Here is a 23113-nt window from a genome sequence, read left to right on the forward strand (position 1 = left end):
AGATCTGGTGGCTTCCGGGGTGCCCACCTGCTGGGCCCTCTCCAGAGCTTGGGGGTGTGGAATGCCAGGCAGGCCAGGCTTTGAACTTGCCGGTTGCCAGCAGGTGACGGCACCGCCTGATTGGAAGAGATGCCGCCAGGCCTTTGATGGGGAAAATCTACATTGGGAGAGAGAACTTCCGATTCACATGAAAGGCTTTTTGAGTTTTAGCTAAAAAGTAAAAAAAAATCCTCTCCCGAGAAGAAGGAGAAAAAAAAAATCCGATGCCAAATGCAGAATGATACTCATGTCTGGTTCAGGGACTTTGGGTTTCCATTTTGAATGGGGCACTTAATCTGTGTTCGTTACGTTTTATGCAATTTGGTGCTTGTCTGGTGCTTGCACGGGGACTACCTTTTAGCTTTATTATTGCCCACTTGAGGTCCAGAGTGTTAGGAGAAAGGTAGGGTTGCCACCTTGCTCCAGGAGGGGCATGGAGATCTTCCAGAGTGACAACTGATCTCTGGATGGCAGAGATCAGCTCCCCTGGAGGACACAGCTGCTTTGGAGGGTGGACTCTAGGCCAGGGGTGGCCAAACTGTGGCCCGGGAGCCATATGTGGCTCTTTCCCACATATTGTGTGGCTCTCGGAGCCTCCACCACCCTGTAAGTAAGTAAAGTAAAGTAAAATTTTATTTGTATCCCGCCCTCCCCCGCCAAGCAGGCTCAGGGCAGCTAACAACAGGAAAAAACAACAACAATACATTAACAAACCATTGCATTAATAAACATTAGATCAGCCTTAAAAACCAGTTAATACATTAATTAAAACCATTATTAATCTAATTGCATTAAATTAAGTTACATTAGTTGAATCTAATTGTATTATTGTCAGTTGGTATCGATTGCGAATATTTCTTTGTTGTGCACTTGTAATTCAGCTATTTGATAACGCCAGTTTAAAAAGGGTGGTCTTGCAGGCCCTGCGGAATTGATCGAGGTTCCGCAGGGCCCACACCTCCTCTGGGAGCTGGTTCCAAAGATATGGGGCCGCGGAAGAAAAGGCCCGTGTGCGGGTGTTTTGGAGTTTGATTTCTTTTGGCCCAGGGGTAGTCAATCTGTTTTTTCCTACTGACCTCAACGCTCTCTGGGGCTCGAACGGGGAGAGACGGTCCTTCAGGTAGGCTGGTCCTCGGCCATATAGGGCTGTCAGTCAGCTTGGAGAAAGCATTTCTCTCTTTAAATCACTTCACCAAGCCAAGGTAGCCATTGGCTTGGAGAATGCATTTAAAGTATAAGTTGCTTTCTTTCCATCTCTCCTACTCTCCTCCCTCTCTCCACCTTCCTTCCTTCCAGCTCTCAAACATTCATGTCTTGTGGATCTCAAACATTTGATGTTTATTGTGTGGCTCTTATGTTAAGCAAGCCACCTCTTCCCTAGGGCATTGTGTCCTGCTGGCTTCCTTCCTCTCCTCAAATCCCACCCTCCTCAGGCTTTACCCCCAAATCTCCAGGAATTTCCCTAGCTGGAATTGGCACCTTAGGGGAGAGGCATCAGTGTTCCCAAGAAATGAATTTGAAGCAATAACATGGAGGGGTGGGGAGGCCTACAATCCTTCATTGGCACCTGTGCCGAGCCCTTGAGACAGATGGAGCCTTTGGCTTGGTCCAGCAGGGGTCATAAAAGCTAGAAAATTAGCAGGTGCTTTGATTCTTTCGCCAGCAACTGGAACATCTGAAATCTCCAACCTTATTCAGAGCTGAATAGCAGTCGGGCTGCAGATTTGGGCTCTTCCTGTGAGTAGAATACCAGCAGCAATAGAGCAAGCGAGTAATTTCTACCATCAAAAACGATTCTTTTCTTTCCTTTTTTTTGAAATTCTAGATCAAGGATGGTCCATGTAATGGGGGATGTCGGCTGCTGGATCCTGCTCGGATGTCTCCTCCTGCCCATCTCCGTTCTGGGTAAGTGATGAGGCAATACCGAGAACTTATCTTACGGAACTCATTGCTACTAGGTGTGCGCCGGCTGCTAGTTTAAAAAAGTTAGACCAATTCAAGGAGAAGAGTCCTATCAATAGGGTTGCCAACCTCCGGGTGCTTTATACAAAAAACAATATGGCTATACAGAAAAGGGGTATTGTAACAAAAGAAACAGCTGCATAGAAGTAACAATCGTTAATACAAGTCTTTTTATATTTTGAAACAAACAATTTCATCTCAGTATTATTAACAAAAAAAACATTTGATACCAGAATTTAACAACAATTGGCAGAATTACAATAGAAGGTTGATATACAGCAATGGCAGCAATGGATTGCCTAGGTAATGATTCATTTCATTTGCCTTCTTCAGGCTGCAGTACACTAGGTAAAGCCTTTGATTCAATAATTGAATACCCGGAATTTCCATCAAGTCTATGTTAAGGACACTCTCCAGCTTTCACAATTGCTGTGCAGATAGTTTCAGTTGGAGCTTCTGAGATCAACAGTCTTCCATTAGGGGTTACCCTTTGTCAGATTCGAAATGTCTCTGTGCCAAGCTCACTTCCAGATGCTGGCTGGAGATCTCTTGAGCCTTCAACTGATCTCCAGGCATCAATAGAAGTGAGTTCAGCTGGAGAAAATGGCCACTTTGGAAGGTGGCTCTCTCTGGCATGACACCCATTTGAAGCCCTTCCCCAAACTTCTTAGGCTCCACCTTCAAAATCTCCAGGTTTCCCAGCCCAGAGGTGGCAACCATGGCTAGCGATGATGGCTAAGTGGAACCTCCGCACTCAGAGGCAGTGAACCTGTGAATATCAGACCCGAAACCCATCTTTCAATGGAGTTGTGCCTCTGCAAACTGCAAAACGGGATAAAACTCTGCAGGGTTTATCTTCCTGCAGAAGCCTCAGCTGCCCTGTGAGCACAGTTACCAACCTCCAGGTGCTGCCTGGAGATCTCCTGGAATTATAACTGGCCTTCAGACTACAGAGATCAGTTTTCCCCTGGAGAAAATGGCTGTTTTGTAGGGTGGAGTCTACGGTATTATAGCCTGCTGAGGCCCCTCCTTTCCCCAACCCCCAACCCCAAATTTTCAGAATTTCCCAGTTCAGAGCTGACAACCTTATGCTATGAGCTGCAGCTCATAACACCTGACTCAGAATCTGGCATCTCAGAAAACTGAGCAGCCACCGTGATTTTGTGAAATTTTCTAGCCCTCATGGATGTATCAAACACCCTTGTCGTACTTCTAGACCTGCCCTTTATGTTGATCCAAAAAAAAGGACGCCTGGAATATGCGAAGGGAGACGGAGCGATTCTCTGCATCCCCCCTCCACTTTTTTCTTTTGCTTAACTCGAGTGCAAATCCACACAGTGATAGAAAAACGCCTGTCTTTGTGCCTCGCTTCCTGTGGTTGGTTTCATTGCTGGGGCAGACCCATCCCTGGAAAGAAACTGGGGAAAATTGCCCCCCACTGGCGCTGTAAACGAGGGAGCCACGTGCGATCTGTGGGCCTCACGCTGCCAGCCGTGGGTGGCGCATTAACTATGAATGGTAACAGGAACCCGGGCATGAATAAAGGATGAAGCCAAGGTGGGAGGGGGCACCTGCCTGGGATCATCTGTCTGGCCACACATCACTTTGTGCCCTTTTTCCCTTCAGACATCCGATGCCCAGAGAATGCCATTGTCAAGGACCAAGCTATTTCCTTCCCTCCTTTTTGGGTCTAAGGTTGCAGGTAGCCGCAGGGCTCCAAAGCTGATACCGACAGCCAAGCCTTGAATTCAGCAGGAGCTCGCAGGAGCACAGTTCCTGAACCGTTCTGACAGCCCCCACCTCCTTCTCCCCACCTACCTACCTTGTCCATTGAATAGTAGGTGCAGCTGCATAGCAATCTCTGGATTAGGAGAGCGGGCAGCCAGCCAGCCACCAGGAGCTTTGCCACACCCCCAGTAGCCCACATTAACCCCTGGAGAAGCCTACACCACCCTTTCTCCATTTCTTATGTGATTTTAGGTGGTGGGTGGCTTGCTGGCCTTTTGGCTGGGAGGGGGGGTGGCCCAGGAGAGCCCCAGGCAAGCGAGGCCTGCTTGGGATGGCTGGATTTCCTGCCAGCCCAAACAGGCCTCGCTTGCCCAAGGCTCTCCTTTCTTGCACCAGGTAGCTTTTGGCTGGGGGTGGGGGGTGGCAAATGCTAATGTGTTAGGCTGTTTTTCTACAAAACGAGCCCTGGCGACAGCCAAGTACTGATCACAGCAATGCAAAGACTGAGTGTGAGCTGTCGAGCTCTCCAGAATTCTTCCTTCGGCTGGACATTAAAAAGCATACAAGGGGGCCTTGACCTGGATGGCCCGGGCAAGCCCGTTCTCATCAGATCTCAGAAGCTAAACAGGGTCAACTTTGGCAAGTACCTGGATGGGAGGCCTCCTTGGAATACCAGAGCTGGAAGGCAGGGGCAGGCTTTATTCAGCCACCTCCCTAAATATCCTCCATGCCCTCAGTAGGGGTCAGTCACCAGAAGTCCCCATGACTTCCAGGTGCGCACATGCACACTCACATGCACAGGCACACACTTGTACATAAAAAAAATACAAAAATGTTCAGTTTGGGGCACTACATTTTAAGAAGAATACAGACAAGCTGGAACGGGTCCAGAGGAGGCTGACAAAGATGGTGAGGGGTCTGGAGACCAAGTCCTATGAGGAAAGGTTGAAGGAGCTGGGGATGTTTAGCCTGGAGAGGAGGCAGCTGAGAGGTGATGTGATCACCATCTTCAAGTACTTGAAGGGCTGTCATATGGAGGATGGTGTGGAATTGTTTTCTGTGGCCCCGGAAGGTTAGACCAGAACCAGTGGGTTGAAATTAAATCAAAAGAGTTTCCGGCTCAACATTAGGAAGAACTTCCTGACCGTTAGAGCGGTTCCTCAGTGGAACAGGCTTCCTCAGGAGGTGGTGGGCTCTCCTTCCTTGGGGTTTTTTAAACAGAGGCTAGATGGCCATCTGACAGCAATGAAGACCCTGTGAATTTAGGGGGAGGTATTTGTGAGTTTCCTGCATTGTGCAAAGGGTTGGACTAGATGACCCTGGAGGTGCCTTCCAACTCTATGATTCCATGATTCTGCCCCCCCAAAAAACACAGAAGGAGGAGGTAGGGGAAGATGTTTCAAGTATTGATCTAGGGTTGCCAGTTCTAGGTTGGGAAATACCTGGAGAGATGGGGGGGTGGGGAGGGGGGTTTTTGGGGAGGGGAGAGACCTCAGCAGGGTATAATGCATAGAGCCCACCCTCTAAAGCAGGGGTCCTCAAACTATGGCCCGCGGGCCAGATGCGGCCCGCTGAGGACGTTTATGCGGCCCGCCGGGTTATGGCAAAATCAGAGCGGAAGTGACGTTCGACCTAAACTCGCGTTAGCAACGCACACTTCCGGCACTGGGCTGAGGCGGCGGGGACAGAGTGTGAGGTGATACCGAGGTGAGGTGAGTTCCCAGGCGGGGGTGTGTGGTGTGGGAAAGGGAGAGAGATGCAGAAGACGGAAAACTGACGGCCTGCGGCCTTGTACAGTAACGGCAGTCCGGCCCTCCAACAGTCTGAGGGACAGTGAACTGCCCCCCTATTTAAAAAGTTTGAGGACCCCTGCTCTAAAGTAACCATATGCTCCAGGGGAACTGTTGGTCTGGAGTTCAATCATAATAGTGGGAGAGCTCCGGGTCCAACGGGAGGTTGGCAACCATATTTATCTGAACCCCAACACAGTGCTACAAGTTGAGTGGGTAGAGGAAGGGAGGAAAGAAAATCAGGCAATGTGGCAACCGAGGCAGGGAGAAAGAGAAAAATAAGAAGGGGTAGCTATTTAAAACAACCGAGAGGCTTCTAAGGCAGTGGTGTCCAGTTTAATGATCTTTTGTGCAGCTATGTCTGACGTGCAATAGTCTCCTGAAAGGGAGCTTCCTAGCCCAGAAACCACGGAATGCTGAAACCACTCTTATGTTCTGGAAAGCGCCATTCCTAGGGCTATGTAGTGATGAAGATAATAATAGCCATGGTTGCTAGGTTCAATCCATTTCTTTAGAACAGCATTACCCCAAAACAGCTACTGCGTGCCACATATTTTTCATTTTTATAGGAATGAACACTGGAAGCGAACTTTATTCTCCAATCCTTTCCCCTTCTCCGTTTTATTTAAAGAGCGTCGCAGGGGTAAACCTGGGGTGCATTTGTACACCCGCTGCTGTCTGAAGTGACTCATCCAGAGACACGGCGGGGAACTTCCCCCAAGGGTGGAGCGTGTTGGTGAGCCAGCTACTGCTCGACAGCAGAAAAGCCAGCTAGGACGAGGCAGGGACAGATCATGCTGAGATTCTGCAGATATCCTCGCAAAGGGGTTGGATGCTTAGAACTCCTGTATGCCTGCCGCTCTCTTGTTTGGTGCTGTGGTTTGGTGTCTTCATAAGGAGCAGCAGACTCTAAGCTGGCAAACCGGGTTTGCTTCCCAACTTCTCCACATGCAGCCAGCTGGGGTGACCTGGGGCAAGCCACAGTTCTCTCAGAGCTCTCTCAGTCCCGCCTACCTCACAGGGTGTCTGTTGTGGGGAGAGGAAGGGAAGGAGATTGGAAGCTGTTCCGAGATTCCTTCAGGTAGTGAAGAGCTGGGGATAAACCCAATTCTTCTTCTTGTTGCTCCTGCTCTAGAATCATTTCTGTGCATTGGTGCCCTCTTAGACTTGCACCTTTCCTCCTCTTGACTGTTGCCACTGAGAACCTTTTGAGGTTGGTGTCCCTGAGCTTTCGTTTATTATCCACACCACCATTTATTCATAACTGGTGCAAAACTGGCCTTTACCGAGAGCATGGATTGAATGGAGGGAAATTCAGCACCGGGGAAGAGAAAGCAGTATGAATGTCACAGGGCTCTTAGAACAGGGCCTACTGGAAGCTCTTGGAGGATTGGCCACTTCAGGGGTGTGGCAAAGAAGTTCCTGCTACAAAAAAAAGCCCTGTTCACACATATTGTTTGTGTAGCTCTCAAAGCCCCCACCACCCTCTTAGCCAGTTTGGAGAAGGCATTTGTTTCTTTAAATTGCCAAGCCAAGCTAGCCAGCAACTCGGAGAATGCATTTTAAGTTAGCTTTCTTGCCACCTCTCCCTCCCTCCCTCCCTCTCGCCCTCCCTTCCTTCCTTCCTTCCTTCCTTCCTTCCTTCCTTCCTTCCTTCCTTCCTTCCTTCCTGCCTGCCTTCCTTCCTGCCTGCCTGCCTGCCTGCCTGCCCTCCTTCCTTCCTTCTGTCTTGTGGTTCTCAAACATCTGACGTTTATTCTATGTGACCCTTACATTAAGCAAGGTTGGCCACTCTTGTTATAAACCACTCATAACTTCTTGGCCTGGGTAGCCTGATCTCATATGATGTCATGAAAGGTCTGTGAATGCGTCTGATCTCCTCAGATCTCAGAAGCGAAGCAGGGTTGGCCTTGGTTGGTACTTGGGCGGGAGACCACCAAGGAAGCCCAGGGTCATGACGCAGAGGCAGGAAATGGCAAACTGCCTCTGTCAGTCTCTTGCCTTGAAAAACCATAGCAATAAGTTGGCTGTGATTCCTCGCCACTTTCTGTCACCATGATAATGCTGGGGAAGATGACCTTTGATTTGATCCTGCTGGGCTCTTCTGATGTTCTTGTGGGTGTTTTTTTTTTTTTAAAGTAATGGTTGTTTTCCTCCTTCTTGCCTCTAAGGAAGCCATTCCACCTTCTCAAGTGTTCTTAGCATCTCGGTAAAAAAGGGGGGGAAAGCCGTTATTTACAGCTCCCTCCGGCCCGTATAAGCCTCAGCGCCTGTTTCTCTCCATGATCCTTTTATCTCTCTCATAACTCCCTTTCCTGATCAGACCCGCTGTGCTCTCTCCCTCCTTCTCTCCCTCCCCACCAGGCCTGCAGCCCCGAAGCAGCTCCGTGCGCCGCTGAGCTGTTTATGGCCAGAATAACTGCTCTTTACGGCTTTGCATAATTAGTTGTATCGATGTTTCTCTTCCTTCGGTAGTCAGAAAAGGCATTTTTTATTTTTTAAAAATGTGCAAAAAGGATTATTTTCTCCTTCTTAAAATGCAATCCTTTTCCTCGGCTGAAATTTTTATCTGTGCAAAATCCACCCAGTAAATAGGGTTGCCAGCCTCCAGGAAAGGACTGGAGATCTCCTGGGATCAAAAGTGATCTCCAGATGACGGAGATCAGATCCCACCCCCCACCCCCAATAGGCTGTTTTGAAGGGAGGGTTTGATGGCTTGACGCCCCACTGAGGTCCCTGCTCTCCCCTTGCTCCACCCCCAAATTTCCAGGAGTTTCCCAACCTGGAAGTGGCAACTCCATACCCCCACCCCCACCCCCACTGGCAACCCTGTTTTACTTATTTATTAGATTTTTTAAAAACTTGCTTCTCACACGAAGGGTCGACATAAAAACCAATTAGATAAAACAACATACAAATAACAAATGGAGGAGGAGAGTTGGATTTATATCCCACCCTTCACTTGGAATCTCAGAGCGGCTTACGGTCTCCTTCCCTTCCTCTCAGCACAACAGACACCTTGTGAGATAGGTGGGGCTGGGAGAGCTCTGAGAGAAATGCTCTTGAGAGAACAGCTCTGAGAGAACTTGCAGCTGATCCAAGGTCACTCCAGACGTTGCATGTGGTGAAATGGGGAATCAAACCCAGTTCTCCCAGATAAGAGTCCGCGCACTTACCCGCTACACCAAACCGGCTCTCTTGAAAACCTGTATTTTAAGAGATGAAAATATGTGGCTATCGCCAAACCGCTATTGAAGCAACTGAAACCTTCTAAAGGCCAACTTAAATCAGCTTTGCATGCCCGGCAGAAACTAAACCAGCAGGGCACAGGTGTCATCTGAGAGTACATATGACAGGGGAGGGGCTACGACTGAGAAGGCCCTTCTCCTGGGGACAGTTAACAAAGCCATCCTGGAGCCAGGCTCCTGCAAGAGACCCCTAGATGATGACTGAAGGGAGTGCTGCACGTTGTAACCCTAGTCAGAGGTAGGATTGCCAATCCCCAGGTGGGGGCAGGGGATTCCCCAGTTTGGAGGTCCTCCCCCCCCCCACTTCAGGGTCATCAGAAAGTGGAGGTGGGGAGGGAAATGTTTGCAGGCCACTCCATTGTTCCCTATGGAGACCGATTTCCATAGGGGATAATGGAAAATTAATCTGTGGCTAGATATCTGAGGGGGCTGTGTTTTGAGGTATAGGCACCAAATTTGCAGTACGGCATCCGAAGCCTCTCCTCAAAACACCCTCCAAGTTTCAAAAGGATTGACCAGGGGGTCCAATTCAATGAGCCCCCAAAGAAGGTGCCCCTCTCCTTCATTATTTCCAATGGAGGGAAAGCATTTAAAAGATGTGCGGTCCCTTTAAATGTGATAGCCAGAACTCCCCTTGAAATTCAAGTATGCTTGTCACAACCTTGCTCCTGGCTCCACCCCCAATGTCTTCTGACTCCACCCCAAAGTCTCCTGGCTTCACTCCCAAATAGGGTTGCCAATCCCCAGGTGGGGGCAGGGGATCCCCCGGTTTGGAGGCCCTCCGCCCGCTTCAGGGTCGTCAGAAAGTGGGGGGAAGGAAGGGAAATGTCTACTGGGAACTCTGTTATTCCCTATGGAGATTTATTCCCATAGAAAATAATGGGGAATTCATCTGCGGGTATCTGGGGCTCTGGGGGGGCTGTTTTTTTAGGTAGAGGCACCAAATTTTCAGTCGACCATCTAGTGCCTCTCCCCAAAATACCCTCCAAATTTCAAAACGATTGGACCAGGGGGTCCAATTCTATGAGCCCCAAAAGAAGGTGCCCTTATCCTTCATTATTACCTACGGAAGGAAGGCATTGAAAAAGGTGTGCTGTCCCTTTAAATGTGATGGCCAGAACTCCCTTGGAGTTGAATTCTGCTTGTCACACCCTTGTTCCTGGCTCCACCCCTAATGTCTCCTGGCTCCACCCCCAAAGTCCCCAGATATCTATTGAATTGAACTTGGCAACCCTAGTCAGAGGTCTCTCCTAACCAGTATTGCCAGCTCAGACTGGTGGACCTTCCTTGAGGTCTCCAGCAGAAGACGATCTTCCTCGACCCCTGCAGCCCAAAACGCTGGAATTGGAAATGCTGAAGACTGAACCCAAGCTCTGCAGCATGCCAAACAGGGCCTCCTCCGCCACTGAGGTCTGGCCCCTAAAGTAAACTCTCTTTAGGGTTAGCAACTCAGGGCTGGCTAGGGTTGCCAGCCTCCAGGTAGGGCCTGGAGATCTCCTGCTTTTACACCTGATCGCCAGCTGGTAGAGATCAGCTCCTCTAGAGAAAATGGCTGCTCGGAAGGGGAGACTCTATGGCCTTGTACCGTGCTGAGGCCCCTCCCCTTATCTCCCCAAATCCCACCCTCTCCCAGATCCACCCCCAAAGTCTCCAGGTATTGTCCAACACAGACCTGGCAACCCTAGAAATACATGTATATTTGGGAGGTGGAGCCTGAGAAGGGCATAGGGCTCCCAAGCTCCTGCCGGAAATCCACCGCCCTGGAAGGCCCCAACCCGCTGGCAGGGAACAGGCTGCTGGGGGGATCCCTGTCCCCAAAGAGCCCCATTGGCACGCACAATCCCAGGGCAATGATGTCACCCAGAAGTGATGTCATCACAATGGGGACGCTCTTGGACTCTCATTAAAAACTCTATGGTACCATAGCATTTTACTGCAAATCCTAGAGCATTTCCAGTGTGACCCTCTAGGAATCATGGTAAATGTCTATGGTACCATAGAGTTTTAGTGTGAATCCTAGAGCATCCCTGGCATGATGTTCTCAGACACTTAACTCTTGGCACATAGGCTCTGACCTTATACCTATCTTGATCAATTCTGGACCATGTGGCATACAATAAGACACTGGATGCAATATGTATGCCCTTGATTAAGCCATAAGGCTGTAGAATAAGAGGCCTCAAGAATATCTTTAAGCCTTTGTCACTTCATTAAATTTCCTTGTGGCCCAGCATTGGTCTATTGTTTTATTCTATTCTGTAGTATGAGCCGATATGTGCACTTACCCTTCTGACCTCTGAAGAAGACCAGTCTAGGTCAAAACACATCAGGTCAAGTTGAGTGGGTTCCCATTGTGGTTTTTTGATTGTACATAGGATAGAGGCTTATGATGGACCCTTAAATGGTTTTAAAAAGATAAAGGTAGTCCCCTGTGCAAGTACCAGTCGTTTTCGACTCTGGGGTGACGTTGCTTTCACAACGTTTTCACGGCAGACTTTTTACGGGTGGTTTGCCATTCCCTTCCCCAGTCATCTACGCTTCCCCCCCACAGCAAGCTGGGGACTCATTTTACCGACCTCGGAAGGATGGAAGGCTGAGTCAACCAGGAGCCGGCTACCTGAGCCAGCTTCCGCTGGGATTGAACTCAGGTCGTGAGCAGAGGGCTCCAACTGCAGTACTGCAGCTTTACCATTCTGCGCCACGGGGCTCTTAAAGCTTTCTACAATAAATACATGCATGTTGGTTTATGATTTATTTTACAGTTTGTTTTTAATGTTTGGCCCTTTAATTACGTATTAACCTTTCAGGTTTCTTGTTCCCGGCATGATGCCACTTTCAGGTGATGTTATTGTGCCCCCCTTGCGAAGCGCAAGCAGAGAACAAGTCCCCCGCTGCAGCAGCAGAGAGACTTGGCAACTCTAGGAGGGCATGGATTGGGGAGGGGCTTCAATGGGGTAGAATGCCCTAGATACCACATAAGAACATAAGAGAAGCCATGTTAGATCAGGCCAATGGCCCATCCAGTCCAACACTCTGTGTCACACAGTGGCAAAAAATTTATATATGTGTGTGTGTGTGTGTATATATACATACGGTATATATATACATATATATGAAGGTGGCTATGCTTGTGGCTGCCACCACCTCCTGTGGCCCATCTCGGAGGAGCAGCTATGGTGAAGCGGAGAAGAGGCGGCAGCGCAGCAGCGTCGCCCACTCCGCTCCGCCTCTGAGGTAAAATGAGAGAACGGGAGGGTGGAGGCAGGGGGAAAAGGGAGCCACAGAATGGGACGAGCGCACATGTGAGAGCAGCTGTCCGCTCAACCGATGACCCGATGACTGACTGGAATTAACCCACAGCCCTCCCAATCTAGTTGCGCGTGGCTGCGCAGCCGTGATTTTGTTGACGCCCTCTCATTTCTCTCTGCCAATTCTTTTGCAACGCGCAGGGAAGATTGTTCTCAGGGAAGATTGTAGTCTGGTGCAGCATTCATCATATCTGGCAAAGGTATCTGACGAAGGGAGCTTTGATTTACACTTTGGAAATCTTGCTGGTCTTTAAGGTCTTTCTGGATTCAAATCTTGCTCTTCTACTGCAGACTGACCAACACAGCTAAATACCTAAAACTCTTTTTACCCTTATACGTGTCCTCTAGCTTCGAACTGTCCTCTAGTCTAAACAATGCAGAAAGTGGATTACAAAGGCAAAGTAGTAACACTTCGCCACTTTACCTTAGTGATTCTCTTTCTGCATTGTTTATAGATTCAAATGGGCAGCCGTGTTGGTCTGAAGCAATAGAACAACGTAGGAGTCTAGTAGTACCTCTAAGACCAACCAAGTTTTATTCAGAATGTAAGCTTTCATATGCAGGCACACTTCATCAGACTGTACCCCATTCCATTGTCTGATGAAGTATGCCTGCATATGAAAGCTTACATTCTGAATAAAACTTGGTTGGTCTTAAAGGTGCTATTAGACTCCTACATTGTTGCACTGTTTATAGTGTGTCATGTCTTACACAGGTCTCTGTTTGCATTATTTTCTAATTTTGTAATCCCAGTCCTATTGCATTGTCAGATGTCTTATGCTGTCTGATCAGTAGTTTTAATATTTGCCATCTGCCTTGAGTCTTGCAATACATGTGCTTAACAGAGCATGGATCCTGTTCCTACTTTTTATCAACATACATCACTGTGTGTCTTTTTAACAGAAATGCATCATTCAAGTGTCATTTAAAAATACAATACCAATTAGTTTGCACATGCACAGGATTGCTGCCCGAGAGGTGCAGGCCAGGTCTGCCATCCAGTTTTTGCATCTTGTCACAAACCAGGATGCAGTCTCAGAACCAGATATTAGAGATTCCCAGGGTTAGTCTTAATAAAGACAGATTGGGTGTGCCTTTCCCATTCCAGGGAGTGGTCACCATCAATCCACATGCATTCTAAAGTAGAGAGACAGGCCAGGTCAGGTCAAACCATCTGGATAACCATCGCCTTATATTTCAGAATTAAATACTCCTCAAGCAATTTAGATTTTATTTGCATCTTTAGTGTTCCTCCCTGAAACATCAAAACATTTAAAACCAGTGTTGTGTCATGCTTAGATTGTCCAGCTAGGTTCTGTGGGATCCAGGTTCAAATCTCCACTCTGCCATGGAAGCTTGCTTGGGTGACCTTGGATAGTCACACACACTCATCCTAATCTGCCCCACAGGGTTGGTATAAAAATTAAATGGAGAAGAGACCCATGGAGGAGAAGATTGGATTTACATCCTGCCCTTCACTGAGAGTCTCAGAATGGTTTACAATCTCCTTTCTCTTCTGCCCTCCCCCCACCACAACAGACACCCTGTGAGGTGGGTGGGGCTGGCGAGGGCTCTCACAGCAGCTGCCCTTTCGAGGACAACCTCTGCCAGAGCTATGGCTGACCCAAGGCCATTCCAGCAGGTGCAAGTGGAGGAGCGGGGAATCAAACCCGGTTCTCCCAGATAAGAGTCCGCACACTTCACCACTACACCAAGCTGACTCTCAAGTTTTTGAAAGAAGCTAGTCAGTACTGGTGTCTGTCTGTCTAAGAGCTACTTAAGCTTGCAATTGTGTGTGACCTGAGAAGAAAGCAGTGACTGAGTCTTAACCAGATTGGGAATGGCTTCACGTGTTTAAGGTTCTCTTGTTTGATGTGTGCTGTTTGATTGTTTTTTGTTGCTGTAATTGTTAAATGTTTAAAGCACTTTATGTTTCTTAAATTATGTGTTTCTCTGGTTTTATTCACTTGTTTGACATATGCTGGTTGCTTGGTGTGTGTGTGGGGGGGTTTTTTTGTAATGGTTAAATGTTTAAATTAAAGCACTTTATATTTCTTAAAGCTTCTGGTTATTTTTGCACTGGAAGGAGGCCTACATGCCTAAAAGTAATGTAAAATGGGGGAAAGGTGGGGGTGGGAAGTGATATATAACAGTGTTTGAATTTTGTAAAAATGGACATTGCTTCACAGGAACAGGCAGGTTTGGGAGAGTGCCCAGAAAGTAACATCACATGAGGAGGCGGGGTTTTGGTGCTGGAAGTGACATCATTGGAATGGGTGGAAGTGATATCACTTGACCTTTGACCTGGAAATGACGCCACAGGAAATGGCATCACAAAAGTCTCCTGGCTCCACCCCCAAAGTCTCCTGGCTCCACCCCCAAAGTCCCCAGATATTTCCTGAGTTGGACTTGGCAACCCTACATCTAGAGGATGGTGTGAAATTGTTTTCTGTGGCCCCGGAAGGTAGAACCAGAACCAATGGGTTGAAATTAAATCAAGAGAGTTTCTGGCTCTGCATTAGGAAGAACTTTCTGACCTTTAGAGCTGTTCCTCAGTGGAACAGGCTTCCTCGGGAGGTGGTGGGCTCTCCTTTTTTAAACAGAGGCTAGCTGGCCATCTGACAGCAATGAAGATCCTGTGAATTTAGGAGGTGTTTGTGAGTTCCCTGCATTGTGCAGGGGGTTGGGCTAGATGACTGTAGAGGTCCATCCAACTCTATGATTCTATGATCATGCGTGTGGGAGTATGAGGGCATTGTATCTCCTGGTCTAAAGAGTACTTTCCCTATCACAAATGGCCAGCTTTTCCAGTATCATGTGTGTGGGTGTATGAGGGCATTGGTACCTACAGGACAGACCTACAGAGGCAACATTTGAACCCTCCACAGCTGGTTTTTTAGGTGCCGAGAAACCTCACGGAACTTCCTCCCACAGAATATGAGCATCATGTGTGGGCTGCAGAGGCAGTCACCGCCTGGAGTTTGCCACAGAGGCACCAGGGTCTGAGGGTCACCTTTAAAAGAACAGCAGAGTCCTGCCGATGCCCACACCTTGTCACACGGATACTGGGGCTATCGGCTCTGCTTCCCTTTGTTTTCTCTCCCTGCCCCATCCTCTAATTGGGTCCAGCTGGCTGTGGCGAAAAATCAATCTGGAAAATGAGCTGGGAGCCCAGCGTGAGCGCGTCAGTGATTAATGCCCCCGTAGCACAAGCCAGCGAAGGCGGTTTCTTTTACGACGGAAATCTTGGCTGGGAGATCCGATGCACAACTTCTGCAGCTGCAGGTTCGGGGTGAACCCAGCAGCTTCCCAAGCGTGCTGAGCTGCGTGCAGATGCTGATTGCCATGTTTTGACAAGTTCTGGGTTCAAATGTCACTCTGGGCAAAAGAAAAAAGAAAACCCAGAGGCCTTGGGAAAGATGTTATCTTTGTACCCTGTTGCTGCCTCCCTCCCCTTTTGGCAGCTTGAATGCTGTCTCTGCTGTGAACCCTCATTGTGACCTTAGTTAGGGCTTTTTTTGTAGCAGGAATTCCTTTGCATATTAGGCCACGCACCCCTGATGTAGCCAATCCTCCTGGAGCTTACAGTTAGGGTTGCCAAGTCCAATTAAAGAAAACTCTGGGAACTTTGAGGGCAGAGCCAGGAGACTTTGGGGGTGGAGCCAGGAGACATTGGGGGTGGAGCCAGGAACAAGGATGTGACAAGCATAATTGAACTCCAAGGGAGTTCTGGCCATCACATTTAAAGGGACAGCACGCCTTTTTAAATGCCTTTCTCCCATAGGAAATAATTAAGGATAGGGGCACCATCTTTTGGGGCTCACAGAATTGGACCCTCTGGTCCAATATTTTTGAAACTTGGGGGGGGGGTATTTTGGGGAGAGGCACTAGCTGCTATACTAAAAATCTGGTGCCTCTACCTCAAAAAATAGCCCCCCCAGAGCCCCCAATACCCATGGATCAATTCCCTATTATTCTCTATGGGAATCGTTCTCCATAGGGAATAACAGAGTGCCTAGTAGACATTTCCCTCCCCCCCACACGCTTTCTAAAGGGGGGGAGGGCCTCCATAGCAGGGAATCCCCCCTCCCTGCCCCCTCCCTCTCTTTCACACACACACAAATACTTGCCGTACTTGGTCTTCTTCCAGCAGAATTTGCTCGCTGTGAAAATGAAAGTAAGGCTGCACAGGAAAAAGAAAGGGAGGGGCCGTTCCTGTTTCCTGTGCAGCCTTAAAGGGACACATTTTAAAAACGGATCCCAAGCTGTAAAACAGCATGATGCCTACAGGTATGTTCTCTCTCCCCCCGCCCCCAGATTTTTTAAGAGCGGGGGAGGAAGCTGAAAATTCGGGGGTCCCCTGCCAGGGCGGGAGGGTTGGGAAGCCTACTTACAGTAGACGCTGTATGAAGATCCCTGTAAACTCTTGGAGGATTGGCTACATCAGGGGTGTGTGGCCTAATACGCAAAGGAATTCCTGCTACAAAAAAAAGCCCTCCCTCTCAGCTTTTGTTCTGCCTCTGCAATATGCGGATGACAGGACTGGCTTCCTTTGCAGGGCTCTTGTGTGGAATGTAAGATAATGTATGAGGAACTGTCAAATGCCCACAGTTCTTGCCGCAGAAATGTTTCCGAGTATCATTGCTGGCTCTCGGAGGACTGCAGCAGCCATGAAGGAAAGCTGTTTTTATTTTTAGAAATTGCCTTCTGTTTTCTGTTATATTATTTCGTTCAAATGCTTTCTTGAGCATATGACCCATTGAACACCACAGTTTTGCTTCTGAGTAAACACATGTAATATTAATCCAGGTGGGCATCCGTATTGGTCCGAAGCAACAGAATAAAATTAGAGTCCACTAGCACCTTTAACGCCAGGGCTTTTTTGAGCAGGAACACACAAGAACACAATTACAGCTGGCTTTATGGGGTGGGTGGGGGTGGCCTAATATGCAAATGAGTTCCTGCTGGGCTTTTTCTACAAAAATGCCCGGTGTGAAACTATGGTGATGTCAGGGAGTGTGGCCTAATATGCAATTGAGCTCCTGCTGGGCTTTTTTCTACAAAGAAAAGCCCTGCACAAAGCTAATTTGCTGTCCCCCTGTGTAGAAGCATTTGTCCCTATATATGAATGGTTAACTTTCATTGCAATGTATCTGGGGAAGTGTGCACACACACGAAAGCTCATTCCTTGAATAAAACTTTGTTGGACTTAGATGCCACTGGACTCTGGTTTTGTTCTACATGTAATTTTAAGCCAGTCGTGACATTCAAATGTCTGACATTCTTCAGTTATGAACAACCACAATGAAAACAATTTCTCCCTTCTCGACGACATTAGAAAACAGCTGGGAGAAAATGGCTGCCTTGAGAGCCATTTTGGTGAAGTGGTTAAAAGTGGTAGACTCTAATCTGGAGAACTGAGTTTGATTCCCCACTCCTCCTCCGCATGCAGCCAGCTGGATGACCTTGGCTCAGTCCCTTTTCTCTCAAAGCTGCTCTCTCAAGGGCAGTTCTCTCAGAGCTCTCTCAGCCCCACCTGCCTCACAGGGTGTCTGTTGTGGGGAGAGGGAGGGAAGGAGATTGTAAGCTGCTCTGAGACTCCGAGTGAAGGGCGAGCTCTTCTTCACACCATGGTATTGTACCCCCCGCTGAGGTACTTCTCCTCCCCAAAACTTGCCCTTCCTAGGCTCCCCACCCCAAATCTCCAGGAATTTGCCAACCTGGAGTTGGCAACCCTTTGTGCAGGAGAAACAGACAAGGCATATGAAGGCTTGTGTGGTCCTGTCCCCCTCCTTCATCTTCATCTCTCGTCCACAGGTTCCCAGGAGATCGGGAAGGTGATCCAAATCAACAAGGTCCACCATCAGCCCCTCCGGGTGGGCTTGGCTGAGCCGGTGGCTCTCCCCTGCCTCTTCCTGCTGCAGCCCTCCACTTCCCAGGGCTCCAATGAGCCGTCAGACCCGCCCCGCATCAAGTGGAGCAAGGTGCAGTCAGCCACCGGTCAGCCGGAGGACCTCTCAGTGCTGGTGGCGAAGGATAACGTGGTGAAGATCTCCAAGGGGTACGAAGGGAGGGTCTCACTGCCTGGCTACCCCCACCGCCGCTACAATGCCACGCTGCTGCTTTGGACTGCCCGGGCCAGTGATTCCGGCCTCTACCGCTGCGAAATAGTGGCCGGGATTCATGATGAGCAAGATCTGGTACCCCTGGAAGTGACAGGTGAGAGGCTGTTATTCTCTCGGGCTGAGAGTTTCCGGAGTCAGAAGTGCGCATAGTGTGGTGAAAGCCGAGAGTGAGACACTGTTTCCTCCCTCTTTCCAAACATGCACCCGAACACAGTCAAGGGTTGCTGTTCTCCAGCCTTGCATAGATGATCAGTGTGGTGCAGTGGTTAAGAGTGTTGGACTAGTACAGGAGTGGCCAAACTGTGGCGCAAAAGCCGCATGTGGCTCTTTCCCACATATTGCGTGGCTCTCAAAGCCCCCATCACCCCATCAGCCAGCTTGGAGGAGGCATTTGTCTCTCTAAATCACTTCGCCAAGCCAGCCAGTGGCTTGGAGAATACATTTAAAGTTGCTTCCTTTCCACCTCTCCTCCCATCTATTTGCCTTCCTTCCTTCCTGTCCTGTTGCTCTCAAACATCTGACATTCATGTATTGTGGCTCTCAAACATCTGGCATTTATTCTATGTGGCTCTTACATTAAGCAAGTTTGGCCACCCCTGGGCTAGTGTCTGGGGGGGCCCAGGTTCAAATCCCTACTCCTGCCATGGAAGCTCTCTGTGTGACCTTGGGTCAGTCACACTCTCTCAGCCTAACCTACCTCACAGAGTTGTGAGGATAAAACAGAGGAGAAGAGAATGATATAAGCCCATTTGGGTCCCCATTGCTGCGAAAGGTGGGGTAGAAATGAAGTAAATAAATATCTCTTTGTGCTAGTGATCCCTTCCCGCCCCCCCAAAAAAATCCTGTGAGAAAATGGAACATTTTGCCACTTCCTCTCTCAATCCCACAACGTTGGCTGTGGCTTTGAACACACCCCATCGCCAATTCCTGTGTTTCTCTTTTTCCTCACTCACCTGCCCCCCTCTCTTTCAACTCCTCCCCTTCACGCCCAGGTGTGGTGTTCCATTACCGAGCTGCCAGCAACCGCTATGCACTGACGTTTTCAGAGGCGCAACGAGCCTGTCAGGAGAACTCTGCCGTCATCGCGTCTCCAGCCCAACTTCAAGCTGCGTTTGAGGATGGCTACGACAACTGTGATGCCGGCTGGCTGGCTGACCGCACAGTCAGGTATGAGGGAAGAAGGACACACCTTTGTAATGTCCCCCTTTGGCTGTGGGTTCCCAGGTTAGAGTACTCGCTCAGGCACCCGTTCTCAGGTCCATTCAGCAGAGACAAGCTGGCTCAGAACATCAACCATTTATTTGCAAGGAGAGCAACCAACAACTTCAGCTAACATACAAAACTGGAAACTGGAAGAAAAGCTCCACCCAAATAGGACCAAACTAAATCACACAGATATGATAGAGGTTTACAAGATAATGCATGGGATGGAGAAAGTAGAGAAAGGAGTCCTTTTCTCCCTTTCTCACAATGCAAGAACTCATGGGCATTCGATGAAATTGCTGAGGAGACAGGTTAAAACGGATAAAAGGAAGTACTTCTTCACCCAAAGGGTGATTAACATGTGGAATTCACTGCCACAGGAGGTGGTGGCGGCCACAAGCATAGCCACCTTCAAGAGGGGGTTAGATAAAAATATGGAGCAGAGGTCCATCAGTGGCTATTAGCCACAATGTGTGTGTGTGTATATATATATATATATATATATATATATATATATATATATATATATATATATATATATATATATATATATATATATATATATATATATATATATATATATTTGGCCGCTGTGTGACACAGAATGTTGGACTGGATGGGTCATTGGCCTGATCTAACATGGCTTCTCTTATGTTCTTATGTTCCTTTATTAGGGAAGGAGCATGCATACACACATACATACATAAAGGACTTTTTTGTAGCAGAAACAATTTTACATATTAAGCCACACATGCCTGATGCAGCCAATCCTCCTGGATCTTACAATAGGCCATGTACTAAGAGTCCTGTAAGCTCACGGAAGATTGGCTACATCAGAGTGTGTATGGCCTAATATGCAAAGGAGTTCCTGCTACAAAAAAAAGCCCTACACACATACATACGTACATAGATACGGACAGACAGACAGATAATAATTATATCACACCCTAGAGGAGAGCAAGTCTCTATTTTATGACAGTTGGGGAAACACTGATATCTACCTGTTTTGGAACTGGTAGACTGTGATCAGACGAACCGTTTGACCCATTTCCATTGCTCTTCCTGAACAGATTTGAATTGCACGATCAGCTGGCAACATCTGTATTCTGTTCTGCAGTCGTCAGCCCTGACTTTCCCAACTCTGGAAAAAGTCAAATATTTACTGAACGTCCTGGGTTCACCATGCATATCCAGATGTCTGATCTCTCTGTTCCGTGCTCAAGCTGTTTGGGAAGTCTGAAACCTTTGCTCCATGGCTGCCATTTTCTTTACTCAGTTTGCAATGTGCACAGAAGGGCATATTTGCACCTTGGTTGCAAATTGCTGCTTGATGGCTCATAAGCAATTCTGTGCATGTGCAAAGGAAAGCTTTTTAAAAAGATGCTGCCTGAGCTCCCACTCTGGGGTTACCAGAGCAGTATCACGGACCACAGGATGAGTGGACAATGAGGCAGTATAAGGGGGGGCACGTTTGGATGAAACTCTCCTGAACAAATAGTACTGGATAAATTAGAAGCACAGCCAGACTGCACCAGCTTCTGTTGTCTGACCACATACCGTATCTCTGCTGCCCTCTGAGGGCTGCTGACATCAAGCTGGGGCCTGGCTTTCTTCTGGAATTTCTCCCGATCTCCAGGCTACAGAGATAGGCTTCCCAACCCCCCCGCCCTGCCAGGGGACCCCCGAATTAGCAGCCTCCTCCCCCGCTCTCCAAAACTCCAGAAGCGGGGGGGGGGGGAACGGTGCTGTGACTCTTTCCCTGCCTGCCTCCCTCGCAGGCTTCAGGCTCCTCCCTTCCTCCGGGTCACAAAGACCCGCTCACCGCCAGCCTGCTATTCGCTCCAGTCCGGCCTCCCTTCGCGAGGTGCATGCTGGGACTCATAGTTCTTGCGTCCTTTCCGATTGCCGGGTGGCGTCCCCTCGGGGAGACTGGCGGGGGGGGGGAGAGCTCTGCCCCCAGAGGACTATGTGCGTTTCTACCTCCGGAGGCTTCAGTTGCTGATTGAAAGGCTTCCTCTTGGGATGGTGTGTCTGTGTTACTTTGAAGAAGTTGGCAGCAACTCATGAGTAGAGAGGCCAATCCCCCTTCAGAGTCGCCAGAAATGGGGGGGGGGGGAATCTGCTGAGCACTTCATTATTCTCTATGTGGAGATTGATTCTCATAGGGTATAATGGGGAATTGATCTGGAGGTTTCAGGGGCTCTGGGGGAGCTGTTTTTTGAGGTAGAGGCACCAAATTTTCAGTATAGTATCTAGAGACTCCCCCCAAAGTATCCCCCAAGTTTCAAAACGATTGGACCATGGGGTCCAATTCTATGAGCCCCAAAAGAAGGTGCCCCTATCCTTCATTATTTCCTATGGAAGGAAGACATTTAAAAAGGTGTGCAGTCCCTTTAAATGTGATTTCCAGAACTCCCTTGGAGTTCAATTATGCTTGTCACACCCTTGTTTTTGGCTCCGCCCCGATGTCTCCTGGCTCCACTCCCAAAGTCCCCAGATATATCTTGAATTGGACTTGGCAACCCTATACAGAGATCAGTACCCCCAGAGGAAATTGTAGCTGCTGAGGGCAAACTCCATGGTATACCATAGATCAGGGGTCTCCAACCTCTTTGAACCTATACACACCTTTGGAATTCTGACACTAGGTGGTGGGCGCAACCCCAAAATGGGAGGTGGGCAGGGTCAGATTAAACTCTGTTGAGGCCCCTAGGCCGTCAAAATCTTGGGGGCCCCTCGCAAATTATCTGAGTTGCCCGCCCTACCGCCTGCAGCCCCTGCTGCAGCCTGCAGGAACCTTCTCAAAACCCCCTTTGACAAAGCTGTGGGGGATAGGGTTGCCAAGTCCAATTCAAGAAATATCTGGGGACTTTGGGGGTGGAGCCAGGAGACTTTGGGGGTGGAGCCAGGAGACATTAGGGGTGGAACCAAGATCAAGGCTGTGACAAGCATAATGGAACTCCAAAGGGAGTTCTGGCCATCACATTTAAAGGGACGGCACACCTTTTCAATTCCTTCCTTCCATAGGAAATAATGAAGGATAGGGGCACCTTCTTTGGAGGCTCATAGAATTGTACCCCCTAGCCCAATCTTTTTGAAACTTAGAGAGTATTTTGGAGAGAGCCACTGGATACTATACTGAAAATGTGGTGCCTCTACCTCAAAACACAGGGCCCCCAGAGCCCCAGATACCCGTGGATAAATTCTCCATTATTTCCTATGGGAATAAGTCTCCATAGGGAATCATGAGTACCCAGCAGACACTTCCCGCCCCCCCCCCCGCTTTCTGATGCCCCTGAAGCGGGGGGAGGGCCTCCAAACCGGGGGATCCCCTGCCCCCACCTGGGGATTGGCAACCCTAGTGGGGGAGAGGCAGAGAGAAGCAGACCTGGCGACGACGCCAGCAGCAGCCACGCCAAGCAAGTCGGGCAAAGAGTGGCTCAGTTGCCGGCTGCGCATGAAGGCTGGGAAGGCTGAAAGCAGGGGGAAATGGGGGGGGGGGGACCTGGACTGGGGCCCCTAAAGACATGAGGGCCCATAGGCCATTTAATTATTAATCCAGCCCTGGAGGTCGGGCCACAAACACTGAGAGGAAGCCCAAGGTCAGGAAACAAGAGTCATAATTGGAAAAAAAAAATACATGGAGAAAGAGGAGTGAGAGAGAGGTCACGCAGTCTCTAACTAATCTGAGGGGAGGGACGGTGGCTCAG

At 48.9% G+C, this 23113-nt stretch overlaps 1 protein-coding gene across 1 annotated transcript in view; it reads left to right on the forward strand.

Moving 5' to 3' along the window:
- Window positions 1–1868: 1868 nt before the first annotated feature.
- NCAN (neurocan) overlaps window positions 1869–23113 on the forward strand; it is an 81804-nt gene continuing 60559 nt past the window's right edge. The window contains exons 1-3 of the mRNA XM_060233090.1: window positions 1869–1944; window positions 17893–18294; window positions 19193–19367. Of these exons, the coding sequence (XP_060089073.1) occupies window positions 1872–1944; window positions 17893–18294; window positions 19193–19367 (650 nt within the window). The 5' untranslated portion in view covers window positions 1869–1871. The remainder of the gene's footprint in view (window positions 1945–17892; window positions 18295–19192; window positions 19368–23113) is intronic.

The sequence above is a fragment of the Heteronotia binoei genome, chromosome 2, assembly GCF_032191835.1.
Source record: "Heteronotia binoei isolate CCM8104 ecotype False Entrance Well chromosome 2, APGP_CSIRO_Hbin_v1, whole genome shotgun sequence".
NCBI classification, from domain to species: domain Eukaryota; kingdom Metazoa; phylum Chordata; class Lepidosauria; order Squamata; family Gekkonidae; genus Heteronotia; species Heteronotia binoei.